Source organism: Acomys minous (assembly GCF_964271855.1).
Source record: "Acomys minous genome assembly, chromosome: 4".
In the NCBI taxonomy this organism is placed as follows: Eukaryota; Metazoa; Chordata; class Mammalia; order Rodentia; family Muridae; genus Acomys; species Acomys minous.
In genome coordinates this window covers 96,258,320-96,285,184 of record NC_140486.1, presented here as the reverse complement: position 1 = coordinate 96,285,184, position 26,865 = coordinate 96,258,320, and the positions used below count along the sequence as shown (strand labels likewise).

General features: G+C 44.1%; 2 protein-coding genes across 4 annotated transcripts in view; both read left to right on the top strand.

Annotated features, from left to right (window-relative positions):
• Window positions 1-12,338: 12,338 nt before the first annotated feature.
• Window positions 12,339-26,865, top strand: part of ACSL3 (acyl-CoA synthetase long chain family member 3) — a 48,753-nt gene continuing 34,226 nt past the window's right edge. Inside the window, exon 1 of one of the 3 annotated variants that reach the window (XM_084780449.1) lies at window positions 12,339-12,479. The gene's annotated coding sequence lies outside the window, so the exon portion shown is untranslated. Of the gene's footprint in view, window positions 12,480-18,428; window positions 18,547-19,959; window positions 20,084-26,865 lie in introns of those variants that run through there. The other 2 variants (XM_084780450.1, XM_084780451.1) reach the window with 2 other exon arrangements.
• LOC311596720 (U3 small nucleolar RNA-associated protein 14 homolog B-like) lies at window positions 18,407-23,959 on the top strand. The gene is made up of 2 exons (XM_084780448.1): window positions 18,407-18,546; window positions 19,885-23,959. The coding sequence occupies exon 2, from the start codon at window positions 19,946-19,948 to the stop codon at window positions 22,286-22,288; it is 2,343 nt and encodes a 780-aa protein (XP_084636574.1). The 5' UTR covers window positions 18,407-18,546; window positions 19,885-19,945; the 3' UTR covers window positions 22,289-23,959.

Here is a 26,865-nt window from a genome sequence, read left to right as displayed (position 1 = left end):
AGTTAGAATGTCTGTTCACTCCCTTGCCCTTTACCTCTTTGCCCAACTCCTGGATGCCCTTAGGGGCTTGGCTCAAAAATCATCTTTTAGAAGTATGCCCTCAGCAATCAGGCCTGATCTCCAGCCTTCTACTTTGTAGCCCTCTTTTCTCAGCCTATGCTGAACTCTACCCTACATCTTAGCAAACTGTTTTTTTGGTTTTTTTTTAAGGAATTTTTAAAAAGAGTCATTTATTTTATTTATATGGTATTCTGCCTGCATGTGAGCCAGAAGATGGGACCAGATCTCATCATAGATGGTTATGAGCCATCATGTGGTTGCTGGGAATTGAACTCAGGACCTTTGGAAGAACAGTCAGTGCTCTTAACCTCTGAGTCATCTCTCCAGCCCCTTTATCAAACTGTTTTAACACTAATTTTCTTGTATAGTACCCTTTCTAGATTAAATAATATTACAAAGGTGTACTGGTTCATTTGTGGTCAGTTTGATACAAGCTAGAGTCATCTGAACAGAGGGAACCTCAACTGAGCAAATGCTGCCGCCAGACTGGCCTGTCAGCAGTTCTGTGGGATCACTTCTTTTCTCTTCTCTTCTTTCCTTTCCTTTTTTCTCTTCTTCTTTTCTTTTCTTTCCCCCCTCTCTCTCCTTATTTTCTTTTTCTTCTTTCTTTCCTTTTTTTATTTTATTTTATTTTATTGGACAGGATTTCTCTGTGTAGCTCTGGCTATCCTGGATTTCTCTATGTATGGCCTTGAACTCCCAGAGATCTGCCTGCCTCTGACTCCTGAGTGCTGAGATTAAAGGTGTGAGCCACCACCGAATGGCCGGGGATACTTTCTTGATTAGTGATTGATGTAAGAGGTCTCATTCCACTTTTGACGGTGCCACCTCTGGGCAGATGACACTGGGTTGGATAAGAAATCTGATAGAGACCCAGGCAGGGAACAAGCCACAAGGAGCATTCCTCCACAGCCCCTGCTTCCGGTCCTGACTTAGGGTCCTGCTTGAGTTCATGCCTTGACTTTTTTCAGTGATGAACTGTGATCTGGACTGATTAGCACGTCAAATAAGGCAGATATGCCCATCCCCCACCCAAGATGCTTTAAATCATGGTGTTTATCACAGTGACAGAATGATAACTAGAACAAAGGGGGACTGTATCAAATATAGGTTTGAGACACAGAAGACGCTCGCACGCTGGTGCACATCTGTAATCCTGCCACTTGGGGCGTACGGCTGGGAGGCTCCCAAGTTCAAGGTTATCCTTGGTTACATCTCAAATTCAAGGCTAGTATGAGCTACATGAGACACCCCCCCTCAAAACAAACAAATAACCCCCTTTCCATCTTCCCACCCCAAATCAGAAACAAATTAAAACAAAAACCAAACAAACAAACAAATGAACAAACCAGGGCTGGTGAGATGGCTCTGTGGATGAGTCTTTTTGCAGCCAATCCTGGAAGACCTGTGCTCCAACCTGCGTGGTAGAGGAGAGATCCAGCTCCTCACAGGTTGTTCTCTGATCCCTACATACATGCCATGGTGTAGGTGAGCCCATGCACACCCAAGGGACACACACATACATGTACACAGTACATAAACAAATGCGTACACATATAAACATAATCCTTAAAGTCACTGTGAATGTATGCATATGGCATATAAGCAGCACATCATTCCTTGATGTAAATGTAATAGAGGTCAATAGACAAACCCTCCCGGTAAGGACAGTGAAGCACAGGGTTCCCAGTATTCCAAGGTTGCAGTGACTGGCTGTCATTTCCTGTCTTCCTATGGAAGCTGTGAAAATGAAGCTCCCGGATGTGGGAACTTCTGAGAAGTAGGAACACGGTGCTGACGGTAATGTCTGAGCACCCAGTCCAACATTGCACAAGCGTCAGCCCTGCTCCAGTTACACTGTAGAGTTAATTCTTTGGTTAGAATGAATATCTTCACTCTGTATGCCTATTGCTAGCAAATGAATGAGTCTTCATCAATCGCCAGAGCAGAGCAGCCGAGGAATATAGAAACACAGTGTGAATCCAGAGGTTAGTGGTTTTTGTGACAAAAGAGTGTTCCCATCCAACCCATGTTTTCCCTCTGAGCACGTAGGGCAGGAAAGAGTTCTTCGGAGGGTCTCCACTGGCTTGAACCATGGAGAATATCCCCTTATTCTACAGATGATAGATAGATAGATAGATAGATAGATAGATAGATAGATAGATAGATAGTACATCTCTCAGAATATAATCTAAATGGCTCAAAGAGATGGCCCAGTGTGTAAAAATGCTAGCTACCCAAGCCTGGTGATCCAAATTTTATCTTTGGAACCCACACGTTAAAAACAAAACAAAACAACAACAACGAGAACAATAAAAACCAGGCACAGCAGCACACATCTGTAATCCCAGCACTCCTATGGAGAGATGGGAGGCAGAGGCAGGAGAATTGAGGGGAAGCTTACTGGCTTCCTAGCCTGGAGCATGCTTGCAACACAACAGCAGAAAAGAGAGACCTACCTCAGTGAGGTGGAAGAAGAGAACTGAATCTTGTTCTCTGATTGACCTCCACTTGTGTGTGCATGGACTGTAAGCTGTGGCACACATAGGCCCATGCACTTGAAACACACACACACACACACACACACACACACACACACACACACACACACACCAGTCTTTCAATTTTTCTCTTCCTGAGGTACACTGGGTCTTCAATTCGCATCCTTTAAGCCATCCCATTTCAACGTAGGCCCACATAAGAATATAGAAGCTATTATAAACAATGTCTCTTTGGGGACTGCTGACTGTGATTGTGTAAGCACTGCTCACATCTATACTAAAAGGAAAGTCCCAGCCACCACACAGAAACTCAGAAAACAGGGACCCACTGCAGAGAAAGCCCTGAGTTTCAGGGAACCAGAAAGGCCCGGAGGCAGGTCCAGATTCTACCACCCACTACTTGCAGGATCTCAAGATGGAGATCCTAGTACGCTGGGCATGTCACTTAGGTGGCACTTAGGTGCTTGCTCGGCATGCGCAGAACCCTCAGTTGAGTTCCCAGCACCATAGAAAACATGCCTGCAATTTCAGTTCTTTTGAGGTGGAGATGGGAGGTTCAAGGTCACCGTTACAACTGTGCAAATTTAAGTCCGGTCTGAATATGCAGCAGGGGTCAGGGGATAGTAGCCCATCAAAAGTTCAATGTTTTCTGTAAACCAGGGAAATGCTTCCTGAAGATAGCTAGTAAAAAAAAAAAGGGGGGGGGTGGTATTCGTGTGACAGAGATTGAATAACATGAATGCCATTTTTCCATCCTAACCCTTTGACTTGGAGAATAATTGGTGGAAAATTTTGTAACTCCCTCCTCCCCCGCCCCAGTCAACTAGGGCGGACAGAGAGAAAGCGACTTAGTGAAAAGATCTGTCTACACTCCACTTTATTCTTCTCTGCAGTATTTGCCTAGAAACCTGATCCTGTATGTCCTAGAGAAGGAAGAAAGAAGCCTTTGAAATAGGATTCCTACTTGCAGAGATAGGGTGATACTGCCCAGCCAGGAACCAGCAGAGTGCCTGGCTAAATGTTTGTTTAGTAAGGCTAGCTCCTATTTCACCATAGCAACAAGCTACCTTCTTAAGCTGCAACGAATTTCAATTTTAAATCCTTGTTTCCATCTTCCTGCTTGTGTGTGAGGAAACTTGAGTTGTTTGTGAAGGAGCCAAAAGTAGCTAAGCAAACATATGTACTTTACTATATTGATTTATTCTATGGGAAAATAGGGGTAGGTGTTGACCCCAATATCACATTTAGGGATCCCCACGCTCTCCTCTTTCCTGGGCTCTCATATGGGTGGGTTGGCCCAATGGTTGACCTCCAACAGACTCTGCAATGGACTCTGAACTTCAGGCCTATATGGTTCCCATTCTGTGTCCTCCCTGGTGATAAAATCACCCTTTGAAACAGTACTCATGTCAAAAGATGGAAAAGAATGATCTAATTGTCATTTGGGGGTCTGTATTTATTTCTCTTATCCATGTGGTCAACAAAATTGGTGACTTAAATTCCTCCAGATGCATGAAAAGTGCTGTACACATCCCACAAAACCGGGACTCAAGAGCCCTCCTCATAATCAAGAATCTTGCCTTGGGGCTAAATTTAAATTCACTGAATAAACCATCTAAATGTTTGTGATTAACTTTAAAATCAAAATTTTTCCAGGAACAGGCAGAAAGAGGAAGGGAAGACATCTTCCAAAGGGAAGACATGCATTCACACACTTAAATTTTTTTTAAAAAGAGAAAGACAACCAGTCAGTCTTTGAACCTGAAACGTCCCTCCAGACTTGTGTTTTTGTGCTTCTCCTGTGGCAAGTGGTGATGCTTGGGAAGTCTGTGCAGCAGCTTTAGTGACCTGCCTGGAAGAAGAAGGGGGTGGGGGGATCTGCTTGATTTAAAGGCATATGCCACAACATTCAGTGTTAACATTTTTTTTAAAATTTGGCTTCAAAATGTAAGAATATTTTGGATTTATGAGGTTGTGCAAAGTAAATTGCTGAAATTAACTTGATCTTTTTTTCATTTTGTGTTTTATGTGATCAGAAAACCTTAGACTCTATATTTGGCTCCTCTTGTATCACTATTGAATGGTTCTTATCTATGTAAGTGACTGTCCGTCCGTCTGTCCGTCGGTTCATCCATCCATCCATCCATCCATCCATCCATCCATCCCATCAACATTTTTCAGATCTCATCTGAGGAGGTCTGGATGGTCCGAGATTCTACACTTCTTATGAGCTCCCAGGTGAGGTTGGCATGGCTGTTTCACAGAACAAACTTTGAGCCCCAGGGGCTAGAGAACTGGTGAGGTAACCAATTCAATGTGGGCTATGGTGCGAAGTTCATAAAAAAACGAGAATGAACTTTTTTATGGGAAAAATGATAAACATCACAGAAGCAATAACTGAAGCTGGGCTACACAAGGCATTGTCTTCCCATCAAACACTGAATTAACAGTTTAATTTAAAATGTGTTTAAAGGTGAACCATCCATATTAAAATTGGCATGTAGTACTTCTCCAATTACATGCATGTATGTTTGGTATCCATAGATGAATTTAGGAGATATGTATTGAGGTGACTATAGCACCTTGGGAAGACCTTGGTGATTAGAAAACAAAGGAGAGGTGATTCTGGAACATACTACGAGGTAAGCTGTATGAAGCTTCTCGTAAGGGCATCTGCTGTTTCGTTCTTGCTCCTTCTTTTCCTAGTAGCATACTCTGAGTTTCTTGTAGCAAATTTTAATTATCTCCCCAAACAAATTGCTTTAGTATTTGAGGGGTATAAACTGCAGAACTCCATCCCAGGAGCCAAAGTGGAGTGTGTGAGTCAGCCCTGGATGGACAGAAAGACTCGATAAGGAAAGACATAAAACCCCACAACACCAAATTTGATTTCTGGGAAGAGATTCCAAAGTTCCAGTGGGGTGGGAGGGCACGAAGGGCTTCTTGCCATCTTGCCGTCATGGGAACCTGAGAGTGGAGCAAGCAAGTACACTTGTGCAGTGATGACATCAGTCATTCGGATGGCTTTTTTGTCCATTTGTTTTTGGTGCATAGTTATTGAGCTGTCCTGGAGCTCATTATACAGCAAGAGCTCCTCCTGGTCCTCCTGGTCCTCCTGCCTCCACCTTCATCCTGCTGGAATCCTGTATGTCGCCACACCTGGCTTTTGATATCTTTAGCAAGATGACTGTGGGGGCGGATATACTCCTGGGGCCCTTAATTTTATAAGCTAATAAATTCCATTTGCGTTTCTTTTCCCTTCAGCCTAAAGAGGCCTAACCCCAAAACCAACAAAATCAATAACAGCATGGAAGAAGTCTTTTTTTTTTTTTTGCATGCCACGTTCAAGTTCATTGCCTTAATGCTGTAATCTAGTGGAAACTATGGGTCATAAAACTTCCGTTTGTTTGTTTTGGTTTTGTTTGGTTTTTCAAGACAGAGTTTCTCTATGTTATCTTGGCAGCCCTGGACTCACTTTTTTTTTTTTAATTTTATTAATTTATTCATACCTGGACTCACTTTGTAGACCAGGCCGGCCTTGAATTCACAGTCTACTTCTGCCTCCCAAGTTGCTGGGATTAAAGGTCTGTGCCACTATACCTGGCTCTTGCCTTTTTTTTTTTTTTAAACAGGGTCCACTCTATAGTCTTGAACTCACAGAGATCCACTGGTCTAAGCTTCCTGAGTGGTGGAATTAAACGTGTGCTTCCTGTTGCTTATATGAACTCTGCCTATTGGTCAGGATACCCCAAAATACCCATGTTGACAGGTGACAAGAACTGATCTCAGCTTCTGGGAGGCTCTAGAAAGTTCCGGGCATTTTGTTTTCCTGTCATAAATACCAGTCAGGTTCTCACTAGGCTTTAATGTTACCTCTTAGAATTGTCTTTCCTGACCTGTACATCTGAGATTGCTTCTGTGCCCTCTTCCCAGTTATCTTAGTCCCATCCCAGTGAGCACCCTCATTATGGCTAATGGTCTTGCTTCTTGACAGGCTCTCACACAGTCACCTGGTTGAATCTTGAGGCAACCCTTTGGCTCCATAGCCTCAAGTGCTGGGGTTACTGGTGTGAGCCACCACATGCAGATTGTTTATTATCTTGTTTGTTATTTGTATAGTTTTCTGGGTTAGGGCTTCCTGTATCCCAGGCTGGCCTCAAACTCACTTAGCATCCTTGCTTTTGATAATTTTTTTTGGTGATAATTTTTCCGCATCTCTTGAATGGTGGGTAATCGGATGTAACACTACCTGTAGACTTTGCATTTTTTTCAAACCTACTTTATCTGGGGTTCTTTAATGCTTACAACTCCCTTCCAACCCACTTACCCTAGATAGGAAAGAAAAGAGGTTAATGGGAAGAGGAAAAGTAGACCTTTTTGGACTCAGTTCCTGGGAGAGATTCCCCTGGCATAGTCAGCAGGATTTCAGAAGACCAGCAATTCCACCAGAGTTGCAGCTGGAACCTGGAAGCATCCATTGGAGCAGTTCTCTCTAGGAGCACCTCGAAGTGGAGTGAAGTGGAGCCAAGACCAAAAAGCCCCACCTCTTGTTTTGGATATACACACATACACACACATACATACATACATACATACATACATACATACATACATACATACACACACACATACACACACACACACACAAACACACAAACACATCCTCTTAGAGTCTGTACTAGCATGTTTATCAGTTGGCAAAGACTATGCCCCTGCAAGAGGTGGTTCCTCTTCTAGTGGACAAATGTCACCTGTTCTCTCACAAGTCTGTTTTCAGCTGAAAAACACCACAAACCCTTACACAAGTCTGTTTCACGTCCCACACTTGGGACCAAAACAAAAACACACATCCACTACAACTACCACACCTGGTTTATGTGGTGTTGGGGATTAGATCCAGAATTTTGTGGACACAAGGCAAGAATGCTACTGAGTGACTACCTCAGCCCTCATTTGCTTATACCCCTCCCTCCCTCCCTTCCTTCCTTCCTTCTCTCTCTCTCTTTCTTTTTCTCTCTTTTTTGGGGGGTTTTCAAGACAGAGTTTCTCTGTACCCCTGACTGAACAGGAACTCTGTAGATCAGGTTGGCCTCGAACTCACAAAGATCCACCTACCTCTGTCTTGAGTGCTGGGATTAAAGGCTGCATCATCATTGCCCAGCCCAGGGTAATGGTTTTTATTAGATTATAAGCTTGATAACATCTCAAATCACCTTGGAGACACATTTCTCCAGCTGATCTGTGAGGGAGCGTCTACATCAGGTTAAATGTGGACAGCACCATTCCTTGAGCTGCCATTAGTTTGAACTCTGAGTGTGATAGCTACCCACTGAGAATGAGAGACAGGAGGGCAGATGCATCTTAGGTTGCTGATGATTTTGTAGAGTGACCAACTGGTCATTAGTTGTGAATCTGGGACCCTTTTTATTTATTTTTTTATTTTTATTTTTTTATATATTTTATTAATTTATTCATATTACATCTCAATTGTTATCCCATCCTTTGTATCCTCCCATTCGTCCCTCCCTCCTATTTTCCCCTTACTCCCTTCCCCTATGACTTACTGAGAGGGACCTCTTCCCCCTGTATATGCTCATAGCTGGGACCCTTTTTATGTGGATTCTCTTCTCTCCTCGCCTTAAGCCAACTATTATTTCTAATTTAGTTACTGGCAGTCAGAGTCAATTGGTTATATTTATGCACCTCTTATTTAATCAAATATATCAAATCCATCCTGGAGAAGATGATTTTTTGAGATAGGGTCTCTTGCGGATCAGGCTGGCCTCGAACTTGCAGTGTGGCTGAGGCTGACCTTGATCTTGTACTCTCCCTCCTTCCACCTCCCAAGTGCTAGAACCACAGGTGTGTACCACCACGCTCATCTCAGAAGATCTTTAATAAGACACTCGACTATTTGGGAGAGTTTACCGGTAACTATCTGATTGCTGGGTTCCTTACTTATATGAAACAGGCTGTAGATTAAGGAGTTACAGAGAAGATAGGAGATGTCCAGGCTTCTGGTGACACACAGGATCTGGGACAACTCCAAGGTGAAATACAAGCAAACTATCATCCTTGAGGATAGTTAAGGCAGGAAGGTGAAGGCAGGGCTTCTTGCTATAACACACAGCATTCCCTCCAACCAAGGTAACATCTAAGAAACACAGCCGGAATCATGGAAGAGGATGGATGTTAGTTAGCTGACTCACATACCGGCTCATGCTCAACTCGCTTTCTTATGCAGGTCAGGACCACCTGCCTAGGGTTGGTGCTGCCCAGAGTGGGCTGAACCCTGCTACATCAGCTAACAACCAGACAGTCCTCCACAGATATGTCCGCAGGTAGAGGTGGTTTCCCGATGGAGATTCTCCTCTCAGAAGACTCTGGGGTGTGTCAAGCTGACAATTAAAGCCACCCAGGATGGTCTTGTATGTGGAGCAAGCTGGCTTGAACTTACAGCAGGTCCTGCCTCTGAATCTAAGTGCTAGAAGTGTTTGCTTGTATTTTGCTGTTGCTCTGCCTTTTGAGGTATCTTTATGTGAGCCAATTAGTGATTTCTTTCTTTTTTCTTTTCTTTCTTTCTTTCTTTCTTTTTCTTTTTTTTTCTTTCTTTCTTTCTTTTTTTTTTTTTTTTTTTTTTTTTTTTTTTTGAGACAGAGAGTCTTGCTACTGGCTGTCCTGGAGCTTGCTATGTAGACCAGGGTGGCCTTGAACTCAAAGAGATACACCTGCCTCTGCCTCCCAAGTGTGGGATTAAAGGCTTGTGCTGCCATGCCAGGCTGTTAAGAGACGTACTTTTTTACCTTTTTAAAATTTTAATTTGTTCGATTTACATCCCTATTATAGCTCCCTTCTTCATCTCCTCCCGGTCCTTCCCCCCCCCCACCCCCCTCCCCTCCTGCAATCCCTTCCTCATCCCCCCTCCCCTCCCTTAGTCCTCAGGAAGGGGGAGCCCTCCTCCCCTGTACGTGATATTTTGAAGTTGCTTTCTGTTGATTTCTCTGCTCCTTGGAGTCAGAGCCTTCTTAATTCAAACAGCTATGTTCACACCCGCCGGCCCACTGGAATCGAAGCACCAAAAACATTCTTGTTAAAAGACTAAATATCAGCTGGTCCTGCTGTTATATCATAAAAGAAAATGGAGTTTCTGTGGTACAGTCCCAGACTCTTTCTATGACCCTTTCTAGGAAACAGACCATCACACGTTTATGTCCCTGTAAGCTGGAAACATCAAAATGTCAAAAGGGTCGGTGTCGCTCCTATTTATGGTTTCATTTAGTTGACCCTTAACACGGTCAAAAAAGAAGGAAAGTGCAATAAAAATTAGATATCCCTCAAAGCTCTGACCATATACTGAAAACCTTTCTAAGAGAAAAGCAAATGTGCATGTGCCGTTCTTGTCGTTGTTGTGGTCTGCTGTTCTGAGGCCGAGTTTCACTCAGGAGTTTAAGCTGCCTGCAGCTCACTGTGCAGCCCACGATGGTGTCACTGTCATGGCAGCTCTCTTGCCTCAATGTCTCTAGTGCTGGGATCACTACGCCCAGTTGTGTTTTTGCTTTTCTTTTTTCTTTATTATACTTATATTTTGTGTATGTATACATGCATCCCATGGTGCTTTGGGGGAGGTCAAAGACAGCTTTTAAGAGTCAATTTTCTTCTTTCACCAAGTGGGGTCAGGGATCTAACTCAGGTTACCAGGCTTGGCAGTAAGCACCTTTACACTGTGAGCCATCTTGATAACCTTTGTTTTGTTTTTTAATTTCATTTTGATACAGGATTTCAAAAAAGGTCTTCTGGCTGGCTTGGACTTTGCTACGTACACTAGGGCGACCTGAAATTCAGAGACCTACCTGCCTCCGTCTCCCAAATACGGAGATTAAAGGTGTGTGTCATCACTCCCTGCTGTTTTTAAGATGACAAGGACAAGAACAAGAACGAGTAAGCCTAGGGGCAAGGCAGGAAGATTTCTTGGAGTGTAAGTCCCTAATACTACACAAGCAAAGTCTATCAGTGGCTCACACCTGTGAGCCTGGAATCACCTGGCACCACTGTAAATTCTAGGCCACTTTGCCCTACGTAGAACAATTCAAGCCTCTCTGAGGTACACAGAGTTCATGGCTCCCTCTCTCCCACAGGAAACAGAACAACCATACAAGGAAGCCTAGTGAGTAGAAATACAGTAATTTCTGTTTGTCTAGTGTTGAACAGCAAACAGCGTTTGAGTTTAGCATCTGAATTTCAAGAGTATTTTCTGTTAAAAGTAAACATGTGTCCGTAACATATTGTCTAATCTATAAAGAGATAATGAAGAAAGGTGTCCCTGGACCCCTATACCTGTGTTTTATGTTTATTAGTGTGGGAGAAGGGTTCAGTATTAGTTTTCCTGGACTGGAAGTTGCCTAGTATTTCTAGAGATTTTGGCTCTGGAACATCCACTTCTAAGATATATATCCCTCTGTAGAGCACAAATGCTGCGTTCTACTTATTGGCAGGGTTTTCATTGGAGAGATTAAGAACCAGAGAAATGTTGCATTCCTAGTAGGAACAGGTTTCTTGTGTCAAATAGGACCTGTTCTTTACTGGCCAGGGGCCCACGGCGATTGAGTGAGCTCTCTTTGTAGAATGCACAGGGCTCCACCTAGTTCAAGTCCTGGCAGCTTCCAGACTTTTTTTTTTAGATTGTCCTGGGAAGTTTCGCTTGAGGCTAGCATAGCAACTCAACCTTTCACCTACTTAAAGTTCACAGACCAGCTAAATAATACGTTGGGCTAAAAGGGGGGAAAACCAACTATGAACAGCCTTCTTTGTAATATTACACTGTAGCGGCTGTTTTAGTCAGTTGTGTTTTGCAATGTGTGTGTGTCTGAATAGGGGGAGGCAATCGTAGAATAAATGCCTATACCCTGGTGTAGTGTCCAAGAAGCTATACAGTGGCAAACTAAAGACACATATCTCGTTCATAAACAATAATTTTGAGTAAACTTTCATCCTTTGAAAACACGAAACTTGGGGTAAGCGAAGATTTAAGAGTAAACGGGATACACGCTGCATTAAATGAAGGCCTTGCAAGAGAAATAATACAGGGCGTACTTTCAGCTTTTGAGCCTTTTCCCTCCACAGACGTTTCCAAACTTTATTTATTATTATTATTATATTATTATTATTATTATTATTATTATTATTATTATTATTATTATTATTAACCCTCTTGCAAGATTTGCTAGAAATTCATGTTCAAACTAGTATAACGAATCCAAAGAGGAGTGAAAAAAAGAACAAGGCAGCTATTTCTCCATGTACATTGAGATTTATGTATCACGGCAGCGAAAGCGGGTTTTGCAGCTCTCTGCGGGGGTAACCCTCGACGCCTCTCCTCCTCCCGCGCGCTTCCCACCAGCCCCGCTCCCCTCTGCAGCAGGGGTTGCAGCCGGTCGGTCCCGCCGCTCCCCTCCCCAAGGGCTCCATTCCCGCCCTCCGCGGGCCCCAGCCCTGTCCAGCCGGCGGCGGCTCCGCAGACTGACCCATAGTAACCTTGCCCCGCCCCTCCCGCCAGCGCCGCGCTCTCCCGGCCGGTACCTGATAGGCCCAGCCCTACACGCGCCACCGCCCGCGGGCCAATGGGCGGAGGTCTATTTGCATATGCAACGAGCGCCGGCCTGGGTTGCGCGTCCGGGACTGCGGCTCAACAGACGCTGCTCAGCCGGCGCCCGGGGAGCGTGGCTGCGGTTGTGGCCGCGGCCGCTGGCTGGGACGTGGAGGAGGAGGAGGCGGCGGCGGCGGCGGAGTGGGAGGCTGAGCCGGCGGCGGGCGGGCGGTCGTCCCCGGTAGCTACGTCAGGGTCCTGAGGAGGTGGCGCTGGGCGGGAACCGCTCCCGGGAGCAGCCAGGCCTGCGTGGGTCGCAGCCCGCGGGAACGGCGGTGAGTGTGCGCAGCGCCCGTTGTGGAGAGACCAGGGTCGCGGGATGGCGGCGAGGCCTCCCCCTCCTCGGCGTGCATGCGGCCCCGTTGGGGCCTGAGGGGACGCCTGGGCCGTAGGGTGCTGGCCCGTGGCTCGGGGTGGGGTGGGGGAGGTCGAGGAAGGGGGGGGGTTGGTGGAGGGTGAGGAGTGAGTTGGGGGGCGGGGAGGATGTCCTCGCGGGTTCGGGGAAACCGCCGGTTCGGGGCGCGGGAGGAAGGATGCATCGCGGCCTCCGCTGCGGGCGCGGGGGTGGGGTCGTCCCGCTCCACGCGACCGCGCGGCGTCCGTGGGAGGAACCAGCCTCCAGCGGTTCCCCGAAACCCAGGCTGGGGCTTGCTGCGAGCGTGGGGGGCAGAAACTGCGTGTGCGGGGCGGCGGTGGGACTGGTGTTGGGGGAACCTCTGGTTTGCCCTCCCCTAAGTGCGTTTTAGTTTCACACGGGTCAGTCATGAGATGCACACACCAGCAGCGCCCCCCACCCCCCGCAACGGAGGTGGGGAGTCAGGTGTGATCCGGCGAAGGGATTTCACAGACGAAGGTCCAACTGCATTGTCCATTCTGGTTCTAGAACAGGCACTCCGAACTCTTGTACGTAGAGCCCCCCTCCATAATAGGAAGGGCAGGACGATTTTGAGAATCATAGAAACGAGAGAGGGGCGGGCTTGGTGATAACTGACCAGAATGCCGGGGGCTGACGTTCATTGAGCTTTTATTAAATGCCACACACCAAGAACTTAATGCATAGCTAGCTATGTTTACGTTGTTAGTCCACGAGGACGAGTGCAAATTCTCCTCTTTACAGAGAGAGAACCAGCATTGTGGGCGCAATGAATTTACCCCGGATCTGCTAGTAGGAGAAGCCGGAGCCCCAGGAGGGCCTGTCTGAGTCCGGAACACTTAGATCAGATGCCTTCAGTAGCACACAGCCTTTTATTTGCTGCTCGAATAGTTTCCATTTTGGCTTTGGGTCACCACAGAGCTGTAGTTTGATGGTGTTTTTCCTGTTTGTTGTAGCCTCTTTTGTATGTCCACGTTGGTGTCTGAGAGTTGCTGAAGGGTGCTGCAGAGTTGCCCTGAAAAGCCTACGAGAAGCTTAACTTGAGAGTCAGTTTCACAGACTTTGTTTTTGTGTTTTCTGGTATCTTCCTTTGCATTCCTCATATGGAGACTTGAGGGCTGATTGTATTTTCTTTCTCTATTTTCTTTTCTTTTTCCTGAGACAGGGTTTCTCTTTGTAGCCTTGGCTATCCTGCACTTGATTGGTAGACTAGGCTGGCCTCGAACTTACAGAGATCCACCTGCCTTTGCCTCCCTTAGTGCTGGGATTAAAGGCGTGCACCACAGCACCCGGCCTAATTGTATTTTCTTAAGCTCTTCTGATTGTTCTGTCATAAAATGCCTTGATTGCAGTTTGTTGGCCATAGGAGGGGGTCAGCTTGTGTCGGTAGCCCAGTTACTGGATCTGTGGGACATTTGGGCCAGGTGACTTAAAGCACAAGTATTCTGTGAGTTCAAGTTGTCCTCCTTGAAGAAAGCAAAGAAAGAAGGGCAAATTGAAGGACGGGGGGATACCACTAGCTTATTCCTGATTTAGTTAATTCTTCTCATTTCTATCATGTCAGACACCTTGTCAGGTGCTGGGGAATACAACAGGAAAGAATTGATGTGTTCCCATACCCTCAGGCAGGAATTAAAATTCCAAGTAAATGATCTTGTAGATAAATGGGTGATTGCAAAGCTATGTTACATGCAATAAAGGTGAGTGAGTGTCGGAAATCTAGGGAGCAGCTTTTTAAAAACATGTGAGATTTTCCTAGATTTTTAATTTTGTGTTCTGAGACTGTAATTGAATGTACATAGAACAAGATCGTCAGTACTTTTTTTGAGCAACTATAATTATTTTTATTTCAGTATCTGCTTCCCACCAGATTGTCATTCCAGCTCGCATTGCAAGATATCTTGAGTGAGATAGGGAATATTTCCAAGCATTCATTCTGTCTGCCTTTAGGGTATTTAAAGTTTAAATATTTTTGTAGCACTTGGATTTTCTCCTGATGGCATAGTTTAGAGCAAGAATCTTTTATATGAGCTGTGGATTTGAAGGTGTGACTTAGAAACCCACCTCTCCCCCAAACTAGGCCTAAAATGATAAGCTTTTCTAATTTTTGATAGGTAACATCGTCATTTTCTTCTTTTCTTTTTTTTTTCTTTTCTTTTCTTTTTAAGACAGGGTTTCTCTATGTATCCTTGGCTGTCTTTGAGTCACTTTGTAGACCAGGCTGGCCTCGAACGCACAGCGATCTGCCTTCTTCTACCTCCAGAGTGCTGGGATCAAAGGCGTGTGCCACTACTCCTGGCTTAACATCGTAATTTTCAAAAGTATTCATCATAGTTTACATTTTACTGAGTAATTTAACAGTAAAATTTCAGCTCTGAGCTGGATTTGGTGGCACACACGTTTCATCCCAGCACTTAAGAGGCAGAGACAGGCAGGTCTTTTGAGTTCGAGGCCAGCCACATAGTTTCAGGATATACAGAACCACATAGTAAGACCCTGTCTCAAAAAACCAAAAACTAAACAAACAACTTTCAGTTCTTAGGAAGCAAGAAAAACCATGCTCATTTTGAGGAACTGTTAACTATATATTTTAGTCAAGCATTTATGAAGGCAGTGTAATCAATTAATTAAAATACATATATTGGGTATCAGCTGTATGCAAATTACCATCCTGTGCATACTGAATAGAATAAATGCAATGATGAGCTTGACAAAGTCTTTGCTTTGAAGATTCCATATTAATAGTCACTTTTTTCATATGTTAGTTTAGCTGAGCCTTTAAAGAGGCTAATATGAGAACAGAAATTTCAGGAGAGTGGAGTTGTTAGCTGTAAAGCTGTCATGGTGTGGTGCTAAATACATGAACTGAGAGGAGAAGGTACTGTTTCAGACTCAGGCACCTGGAGGCCATTGTGTGCACTCTTATTCTCTGAGCTAGGCTCATTGGAAGAGAACTAGGTTTTGGATGTGGGAGAACATGGTTCTAGGTTTAGAAGTGTTCCATGGGCATTGCCTTCTCCTTGGTGTACTGGTTTACTGTTCAGAAGTAGAGTGGACGTGTGCCATTTTTGGGGCCTTATCTTGTAGTATCTGAAACCAAGTGAATGGCAGGCTGCCTACCGAGGGTCACAGAATAAGAGCAGAAAGAGGCCTGTGTAGGTACTGAGTAGAAGAGGCAGAGTTTGCACAAGAGATAGAAAGAGTGGTAAAAATATTTGATCAAAGAAGTCAGGAAAGATTTCTTTTGGCTCATAGTTTCCAAGATGTCATTCTGTTTTAGTGGGGGAGGGCTTGTTGAATGAGCATTTCCTATCAAGGTGGCTGGGTGTAGAGAAAGCGGAATATAGGCAAGATAAAACCCTGAGAATATCCCCATAAGATAGGCTTCCTCCAAAGACTCCACCTCCCAGTGATGCTATGCTGTGAATCCATCAAGGAGGTAGTACCTTGATTAGGCTAGGACCCTGTCTCATTGTCTCTGGAAATGCCTTCACAGACCCTCTCCCTTGACCAGAGGTGTGCTTTACTAATCTAGGCATTTATTCATCCAGTTGACCATCAGGATTAACCATGTCGGGACAGTGAGCAGATAGCCAGAAGTAGTCCCTGCAGGGGAGGCAGTAATTACCGTGGATGGAGTGTGCTCCTGTGAGAAGTCCTTGGTTGACCCTTGCCAGTATGGTATGATGAGTCAAGCTAGAGGTGAAGAAATGGAGACGTGTAGATAGGAAGTGCCTACAGGGTTGGCTTGCTTGTTTGGAGGCGTGGCCTCTTTCTGTAGTCCTGGCTGCCCTCCAGCCTGGTCTTGCTCCAGCTCACAGCCCCCTCCTTCCTCTGCCTCCTAAGTGCTGGGATTAAAGGCCTGTACCACCACCACCCAGCTCCTGTTGATGAAGGGAGGCTTGATGGGGAGGGTGTGTGAGTAAAAGGGTTGCTTACTTGAAATTGCTGGGACATGGGAGGAGTTGGTGCTTTTGCCCCTATAATCAGTACAAAACTCTAGCAAATACTTTTCCTTTAAGGCTCTTTTTTCTAAACTTTATCTTAATTAGCCTAGCTTTACTTTCTTTGTTTCTAGTTTTCAGAATGTTCTTGTTATTTTGCATTTGTGTATATCTTAGTTATTTCACAAAAGACTGTAGGGAAAATTCGCAAAGAAACACTCTTTCCCTTGAGTGTTTCTTCTTTTTTAAAAAGATTTTATTTATATATGTATGTGTATTCTATTTACATGTATGCCTGCATGCCAGAAGAGGGTATCAGATTTCAGCATAGATGGCTGTGAGCCACCGTGTGGTTGCTGGGAATTGAACTCAGGACCATCGGAAGAGCAGACAGTGCTCTTAACTAACCACTGAGCCATTCTCTCTAGGCCTGTTTCTATCCCCTCCCAATTCCCCCAACCCCCGTGAGACAGGGTTTCCCTTATAGTCCTGACTGTCCTGGACTCACTTTGTAGACCTGGCTGGCCTCGAACTCACAGACATCTGCCTGCCTCTGCCTCCCAAGTGCTGGGATTACAGGTGTGAGCCACCATGCCCTGCTTAAAAAAAAAAAGATTTTCTTTATTTTATCTATGAGTGCTTTATCTGCATATGCGCTTGTCTGCCAGAAGAAGGCATCAGATTCCAGTATAGAGGGGACTGTGAGCCATCATGTGGTTGCTGGGAATTGAACTCAGGACCTCTGGAAGAGCAGGCAGTGCTCTTTTCTGCTGAGCCATCTATCTTTTTAAGTAGTAGTCACTTTGACAATTCTGGGCATTAATGTTTGCTTCCTGTGAGGATTTTCCTGTAAAGTGAGGCGCCCCTTTCCTCCCATTGTGGTTTGATTTAAAGAAACGTGAAACTGGAATTAGGGTTGCTTGGGTTTGAATCCTCTTATTTGATGACTGTCCTTCGACAGCTTATTTAACTTCTCTGGGCCTTGGTTTCTTTACTGAATGGTGGTGATAATAGATGCTATTGTTGACTGTTGTGAGATTTTAAGTTAAGTGCTGTAAGTTAAGTTATCAGTAAACTTGAGCCCGTTTGTTTTTAGAGAATGCAAAAGTTTTTGTTTTTTATTGCTTGTTTTTTTTAACCCCACCATCTCTTTTTCAAGACAGTATCTCTGTAGTCAGGCTGTCCTGGACCTTGCACTGTAGACCAAGCGGCCTCAAACTTAAGAGTTCCTCTTGCCTCTGCTTCCCAAGTGCTGGGATTGAAGGTGTGAGCCACCACTTCCTGGCTTTGGCTTGTCTCTTGAAGTCCCATTAGCTTCTGTATGCAGTCACAACGTAGGAAAGTGTCTTATGTGTTAGGAAACTTGCTTTAGTGGAGTTTGAGATATTATATGTAAATAAAAATCATAAATTGAGGAGCATGAACTAGATTTTGTTCTATTATTTAAAATATTAATATTGTGTGTGTATATGATTATGTGTGCGCGTGTGCATGCGAGCCCCTGAGAGTGCACCTGTGTGAATGCCACAAGACACAAATGAAGATCAGGGGTCAGGTTGGAGTTGCTTCTCTCGCCTTTATGTGGGTTCTAGGGACTGAGCTCAGCTCGCCAGGCTTCAGTGGCAAGCCTTTACTGGCTTAGCCATCTCACTGACCCCATCCCATGATTTTGTTCAATTTTAGTTAGCAGTTATTTTAGACTTGTGCTTTAATTTTCTTGGGAAAATTAAATTTCTATGTGTAGCACATTGCAAACAGGATGACATTATGACATTCTCATTCAGATTACAGGCATCTACTTTTACTACTTATAATAAGGCTTATGTCATATGATACTAATTCAGGTGGCATTTCTTTTTTCTTTTTTTGAAACAGGGTCTCACTGTTTATTCCAAGCTTGCTTTGAACTTGCTGTGAGCCTCAGGTTGGCCTTGAACTTGAGATCCTTATGTTTTAGCCTCCTGAGTGCTACTTTGAATTGCTGGGTGGAAGAGGCACCATTGCCATCCGTGTTTATAAAACTTGGTATGTAAGTTGGAGCCAGTTGCTTATTTCTCAGACTTTTATCTCCTTTCTAAAAAAAAAAAAAAGTTCTTTTGGTGGGTGGGGGCAGGTTTCTTTTTGTTTTTTGTTTTTTCCCTAATGTAAACCCATGCTGGCCTTGATCTTAAAATCTCCTGTCTCAGTCTCCCAGTGCTGGGATTACAGGCAGTCAACACTGAGCCTGTTTCTTAGCTTTCAATTTCAGTTTTTGTAACATGGCATTTTACGTTTTTACCCTAGAGTTAAGTGGGCCAAGGAAGCAGACAGATAGTAGTTTAGGGGGACCCAGCTGTGTGCTTGCCACTTTCCTTGTCTCTTTGCCTTGCTCCTCTGTTTTATTTTGCTTTTTCCTGTTTTCTCTATTGTTTTTCTTATTCTCCTGTCGCTGTTTTTATATTACATAGGAACAAACATTCTGAATCTGGTAGGTTAACAAACTTATATAAAGTGCCTCTTAAAGGGGGAGTTGATTGAAAGTGACCTCTAAGTTTCTCAAGCTCAGTGAAGGTAATAAAAGGAGTGATAGAGGGCAAGTGGGATGTACAGTGGGCAAGGAGCTCCTGTTTGGTCAGAATAGTCAGGAGCGGGCTCAGCCAAAAATATAGAGTAAGTCTAGAGGGGTGTTTGAAGTAAATGGGCGTTGAAGGAAGGTGCTCACAGTAGATGTTGGGGTAGAGAAGTTTTGGAAGAGCGTATCAGCAGCCAACGTTGAGGTTCAGGTGCTGGGGACTAAGGAGGTTAGAGTGTATCCATTGGGGAGGCATGGAGCAGAGGCTGGACAGACAGATCCAGTTATGAACCTGCATGGATTTCAGTCAGTGAATCAACTCAGAAAGTAGTTCTTGGATGAATTAGAAGTTTCCTGGGGTATAACAAGTGAAGACGGGGGTGGTCTTCTCACTTGTTGTATACACGAAGTGTATTGAGAAGCTTGTCTTGACTTGTTTGCCACGATGCTTCTAGTCCAGGTGATATAGCATTTTTCACAACCATTTGGCCTTCCCATTGGACTTAGTTTCTTGTCTGATCTCTTGCCATAAAGTCTTCTTTTTCATCATGGTTCTTTCTCATCACCTTGCCTTTCTTTTTCTTAGGCTTGAGATTTTTTTTTTGTTACTTGTGTCAAAAAGTTCAGGTATCCACATATATGTATATATGTATGTATATGTAAGAGAGAGAGAGACAGACAGACACAGGGACTGAGACTTAAGTATAAGCCTAGGCTGGCTTTGTATGTCAACACCCTGGCTGGCTTGTAAATTTTATGTGTTGACTACATGGAAATTACTGGGGTATTTATATGGGTCTTTTCTTCTTTAGACATCTCAATAAATAAGATTCTCAGAAAACATCTATATCAGAGACAGTGGGCAATAAGTAGATGAAGCCAAAGATGAGACCAGATGCTTCTTCATGTGAGAGAAAGCAGGCTGCTACCATGAACGTGACCAGGAATGTCGAAGGCCTTCTGGCTTTGAGCCAGCAGGAAGAACTAGTGGATTTGTCAAACAACTACCCAGTGAGTACAAGTGAAGATGAGGGGGACAGTGATGGAGAAAGAAAATGTCACAAGCTTCGGGAAGCAATCTGTTCCCTTGGTGGAAAGAGTAGGTGGAAATTGGCAGAGAGATCTGAGGCTAGTCTGATGGTGTCAGAGTTCAGTGTCACTTCTGAAGGATCAGGTGAAAAGCTTGCCCTTTCAGATTTGCTTGGGTCTGCTACCGCAGTATCTTCATCGGCTGCTGTGAAAAAACAACTGCTTAGAGTCAAGTCAAAGACTCTTGCGATACCACTTAACAAAGAAGAGGCTGACGGGATCATCAGGGAAGCAGCATTCAGCAAAACCTCACAAATGCTCTCTAAGTGGGAGCCTGTTGTTTTGAAGAACCGGCAAGCAGAGCAGCTGGTTTTTCCCATAGAGAAGGAGCTACCAGTTGTTGCTCCCATTGAACATGTGTTCACTGGCTGGAAAGCAAGAACCCCTCTGGAGCAAGAAGTTTTTAACCTCCTTCATAAGAACAAGCAACCAGTAACAGACCCTTTATTGACTCCGGTGGAAAAAGCTTCCATCAAAGCCATGAGCCTGGAAGAAGTCAAGACACGCCGAGCAGAGCTTCAGAGGGCACGAGCTCTGCAGTCCTACTATGAGGCCAGAGCTCGAAGAGAGAAGAGAATCAAAAGTAAAAAGTATCACAAAATTATAAAGAAGGGAAAGGCCAAGAAAGCCTTAAAAGAGTTTGAGCAACTGTGGAAGGACTGCCCAAGTGCTGCATTGCAAGAACTGGAAAAGATGGAAAAGGCCAGAGTGATGGAGCGGATGAGCCTTAAGCACCAGGGCAATGGTAAATGGGCAAAGTCAAAGGCAATTATGGCCAAATATGACCTGGAGTCTCGTCAAGCTATGCAAGAGCAACTGGCTAAGAACAGAGAACTGACACAGAAACTCCAGATAGTTAAAGAGAGCGAGGACGAGGAGGGATGCACAGAAGAGGGGGTAACCCCAGTCTCTGATGGAATGAACAACCTACAGTTGAATGCAGCTGGTCTAAATCCCTGGATGCTCAGGAGTTGCAACAGCAATTCCGAAGGAGGTGAGATCAGTACCAGTCCTGAACAGCTACCTGAACAGGTGGACCGTAGGTCTTATGAAAGTGAGGGAGATGAAAGACGAGTGGCAGAAGAACTTCTGTTGAAAGAAAGATCCTTTCAAGAAAGGGTTGATCCCAATAATGCTAAGCCAATGGATGGCCAAGAAACAGAAGACTCTAATAGCCAAGAGCCATTACCTAATTCCAGGGTATTGTTTCAGAAACCCAACAAGGAAAACCATCAACCTGCGATCCACCAGATGAGTTCAGTGGAAACTGTTCTCCATATTCAGAGAGAGGAACCTGCCTCAGAGGATTCTGTGGTGCCTCAAAGGCTGGAGAGAGCCTGTGCTCTGGAAAAAGGAGAGTTGGGCAAAGAGGGACATTATCAAATAAAGGAGCTTTCAGGACCTCTGCTGAAAGGAGAGTGGAAGGGGAGGAGCTCACATAGCAGGCCTGATGCCTCTGGAAGGAAGAGGAGGAAGGAACAAATGATTGACCTACAGAACCTCCTAACTACTACATCTCCTTCTGTGAAGTCTTTGGCAATGCCCGCGATAGAAGAGTTGGAAGATGAAGTAGAGACAGACAATAAGCATATGATAAAGGAAGCTTTTGCTGGGGATGATGTCATAAGAGAGTTTTTAAAAGAGAAAAGGGAAGCAATAGAGGCAAATAACCCAAAGGACTTGGACCTGACATTGCCTGGATGGGGTGAGTGGGTTGGTATGGGCCTGAAGCCCAGTGCCAAGAAAAGACGCCATTTTCTTACTAAAGCTCCCAAAAGTTCTCCAAGAAAAGACAAGAATTTGCCAAATGTGATTATCAGTGAGAAGCGCAACATCCATGCAGCTGCTCATCAGGTGCGGTTTGTTCCACACCCATTCACCCACCACAAGCAATTTGAAAGAACTCTCCAGAACCCTATTGGGTACACATGGAACACCCAGAGGGCCTTCCAAACGCTGACAGTTCCCAAGGTTAGCACCAAACTAGGCCATATCATTAATCCTTTAAAGGCAGAAAATGTGGGCTACCGCTCTTCCTCAAGGTCTGACCTCTCTGTCCTGCAGAGTAGTAGGAAGCAGCTCTCCAGAAAGCAGCAAACACAGCTGAAGAAAAGCTCTGCAGATTGAGCTGCCAGCAGAGTAGTATCTTTGTTCCTGGGACTAGGAACCTCTAGTATTTGTCTCAGTTTCATCATAGTGCTTCAGCGGCATTTTTCTAAATTGACAGAACACTGTGGTTAAGCCACATTGTATAAATAAGGCATTCCATTTTGAGATGTATAATATATTCAGAAATGATAAATTCATGGGAAAAATGACTACCATAATGTAGAGAACCTCTGTAGTACCTATCCTGGGGTTAGGGAGTGATCAGTGAGTGGAAGTTCAGGCTGGGACTGGGCAGGGGAAGCATGGGCAGCAAAGAATGCTCAACTAGTTTGTATATTAAGAAGTGATGTAGTGGCTCATATATGTAACCCAGCATTATGAGATGCTGAGCCAAAAAGATCATTTAATTGAGGCGATGGAATGAGAACTTGGCTCAAAAAACAGAAGAGAACAAACCCAAAGCATTCTAGTAAGAGTTAACAGCAGAATGAACACATTTAGAGACTTGGAAAAGATAGACAATAAAGATAGAGATGAATAGAATTTAAGAATAAAGTGACAGAGTCGGGAGTATTGAAAAGTCAGTTGTGGAGGGTCTTAAATGCTTTGCAGAGAAATTTGGAATCACTACTTTTTTTTTTAAGGCAATGTAGAGGAATTTAGACTTGGATAGGGGATTGGAGAGGGTGCCAAGCTGGCAGCATGCAGGATTATTGACGGGGTTAAGAGTTAAGACCTCAGCTGTGGAAGTCAGAGTGAGCGTGGACAGCAGGGCGGGATGATGGGAAGTGGAACAATTGCTTGGCAAGAGCTCTATGGAGAATAAAGGAGAAAGGGAATTTTATTGGATGCCTTGAAGTTTTGAGCAGGGCTTTGTAATTAGGAGGATTTAGCTTTCCATTTTTATTTATTGGAAAGATGCAGTGATAGTGGAGAGTACTGCTTATGGAAGTAGAATGGAGAAATAGGTTTGGGAAATTCTTGGATATTTTTTAATGTGAAGTTAAGCTGAGCATGTTGGGATGTCCGTGCAATCCCAGTTCTAGGGAGCAGGCAAAAGCAGAAGGATAGCTCTGAGTTCAAGGCCAGTAGGTCTACATTCTAACAGCTCTAAGTAAGGATCTTCTAGGTAGGCGATAGCTAGACTGGGGAGTGAGGGGGTGACAAAACTGGGTTTAGAACACAGCTGCCTCCTTGAGTATAGGAAGACTCATGTTTTGCAATAACTGGTGCTCAAGAATTTTTCTTCAGGAGTATGGCTGCCAGAGAATCCATCTGTGAGTCTTTGGGATCAGATTGATTACGCATAGGGCAAGTGAGGCTAGAAAGGGATTGTGTCCAAAGTACTTACTTTGTATCCCAAGTATGACCAATGCTGATATTTTGGTGTTTTTTGTTTGCTAACAAGTGAAACTATGTTGTGTATATTCAGTGTTCAGCCTATTATTCCTTGTCAATATTATCACAAGCAATTACTGTGTTAAAAGATGTTTGAAATATTTTTAGTGGCTATATGATGATCTAGTGAATCTAGTGTTATAGTGTGTTTGACATTTCCCAGTTACTGTGTATTCGCTTATTTGCTTTTGAATGGCTGTTACAAATGACTTATTAAAGATTCCTGGAAGTGAAACATTGGCTAAAGGCTATGACAGTGTGCAGTGCTCTTAATAAAAATCATAAACTTGCTTCCCAAGTGGTGCTTCATTCTTGTGCCATTCTCATGAGGCTGACATATTTTATTAGTTCTTGCATTTATGTACTCAAAGCCTTAAGACACTAATATCTTTTTTCAGCTACTGTGTCTTTATTGTATTACACTGGTTGTCCTGGAAGTTGTTATGTACACTAGGCTAGTTTTGAACTCACAGAGTTCCAAATGTTATCCTTAATATTTTATATATATATATAGAAAAGCAACAAAACAGCACTTGGGAAGGCAGAGGCAGGTGGATTGATATGAGTTCGAGGCCAGCTTGGTCTTTAAAGCAAGTCCAGGACAACCAAGGCTACACAAAGAAATCCTGTCCCCCCCCCCCCCCCCCAAATCATCAAACAACAGCAAACAAAATGACCCTCTCCAAACAACTTAGCCTTGAGTGTTTTGGTTAAATCTGATTCAGTGATGTAAGTAATCACTGTACTTTTCCATTACCTATATTCTACTGAAAGTTTGAAGAATAGTACTAGTTAGATGACAGCATAACTCCTCAATGATTTACTGGTTGTTGAGTTAGTTGATAGAAAATGCAGCTAACCAGATTTAATATCCCCTTGTGTTTCTTTGGGATTTCTAGCCTATTTTTCAGAAGCATAGACATAAAATTCCTTACTGTATTTTCTGTGATGTTTCTTGTTTTACTCTTGGAAATACATTCATAAAGCAAAGCTGGGTGTGGTGGCACATGCCTTTAATCTCAGCAGAGTCTGGTGGATCTCTGATTTGTAGGCCGATCTGGTGGTGTACAAAGAGTTCCAGGACAGCCAGGGCTATCACACAGAGAAACCTTATCTCAGAAATCATAGAACAACAAAAACAAAAAACAGTTATTGAATACATGCTGTGTTTCTTGGGCTGTTATACATCAGAGATATTAGAGTGCCCACCTTTTTGAAGTGGAGGTAGAAACCACAAAATCCATAGAGGAGTATTCACTGCACTGGGTTCTCAGAGGAAAGACTACAAGCAGTTGCCAGAGTGCTTCATAAAGAGGTGACATCAGAATTCAAGTTTGGACAGTTGGAGCTGTCCAAGCACTGGGATTCATGGGGGAAGGGTGGAGAAAAATAGTGGGATTTGTAAATCCTCAGTAAAGGTACGATGGTACTTTGTCCATTGTGTGTGATATCGTTCAGCAGCCCCTCTTCAGTACTGGACCTCACAAGGGATGGGGTGTGCATTCCACCGCTGAGCAGCTTGAACAATAGGTAATTTTTACTTTGTGGCTTTAAAATATTTTCTTGGCCTTAGGGTGTGACTGACTGTATACACAAGATATTGCTACTTCAAGAGAAGGAAGTAAATGACAAAAACCTTACACATCTCTAAAAACAAACTGGCTCACATTTATTGACACTTAACTTAAAATCTCACAACAGTCAACAATAGATTCTGTTATCACCACCATTCAGTAAAGAAATAGAGGCCCAGAAAAGTAAAATAAGCTGTCGAAGGACAGTCATCAAATGAGAGGATGCAAATCCAAGCACCCCTAATTCCATTCTCATGTTTCTTCATATCAAACCACAGTGGGGAGGAGAGGGAAATTATTTACAGGAAAATACTTGCAGGAAGCAAGCCCCAATGCACAGAATTGGCAGGATGACTAGTGCTTACAAAGAAGGACCACTCAAGGGAGAGCTGGGTCTCTGTGAATTTTCCCTCCCTAAAGTCTTAATGAAATAAAGTGAAACAAATAAGATACACACAAATGCAAAATACCAAGAAAATTCAAGAAAGCAGAAACCAAGGAAGTAAAGCTAGGCTAAAGATAAAGATTAGAAAAAAGATCCTTAAAGGAGAAAAGTGCTAGAGTTTTGTACTGATTGTAAGGGAAAAAGTACAAACTCCTCCCATGTTCCAGCAGCTTCCTCATGTAACTAACTCTTTTTCATCCATAATCCAACACTCCACCAAGCCTCTGTTAAAAGTATATTAAAACGTCTCCTAATGGCGCCTTAGTGATGGTAGTGCACGCCTTTCATCCCAGCACTTGGGAGGCAGAGGCAGGTGGATCTCATGGTTTAAGGCCAGTCTGGTCTACAGAGTGAGTTCCAGGATAGCTAGGGCTACATAGAGAAACCTTGTCTGGAAAACAAAACGAATTTCCTCTTTAATTTCAAACTGAAAACCAATGAGTAGAGAAGATAGCTCTTTGAAGGGGATGCAGTGAATAGAAGGATGGCCTAGTGCTTTTAAAGTCCTGGGGATGTTAAATCATGAGGTTTACCCAGCAGAATGTGCTGGCAGTAGAAGTGGGTGGAAAAGATTGTGAGGAAAGCAGTGGGGAGGAATCCACTGAGTGATGTAGGAGAGGGACCATTAGAGATTAGAGGGACATGGTCCATGGCGATGGAAGGATCATGTGTAGGGCAGTTGGCAATTTGAGCAGGGAGCATTTGGCCTGCAGTGATTAACTAGACAGGTCAAGAAAGGCCTGAGGGATTGGGGGAGGTCAAAGGCAATGTTACAGTTTAAGGGGTGGACTCCACAAAGTCACAACACCCAACAGACCTCATAGGGTGGGGGTGGGCTGGGGCTAATTGGTGCGGGTATCCAGAGGCTGCCTCTGAGCACAGGTGGAAGGGAAAGAGCAGGGAGAGGAGGCACTGCCTTTGTATAAGGGATATAATGCGTGTGCACAGGGAGGATAGGAGACTCAGACTTGTGTCAACAGTGGAAATGTGTCGCATCGTGGCAGCTAGTGATGAATTATCCTGCTGTCACTAGTTCCCTGAGGGCAGGCCTATGGAAATGCCTGATTGCTAACAGAAAATGCAGGGGTTCATGAAATTAGAGAACTGCCTGATTTAGACAGCATTAAGCGATTTTGTACTGTTAAAGCCAGTTTTCTGTGCTGAAAGTAATACAGAAA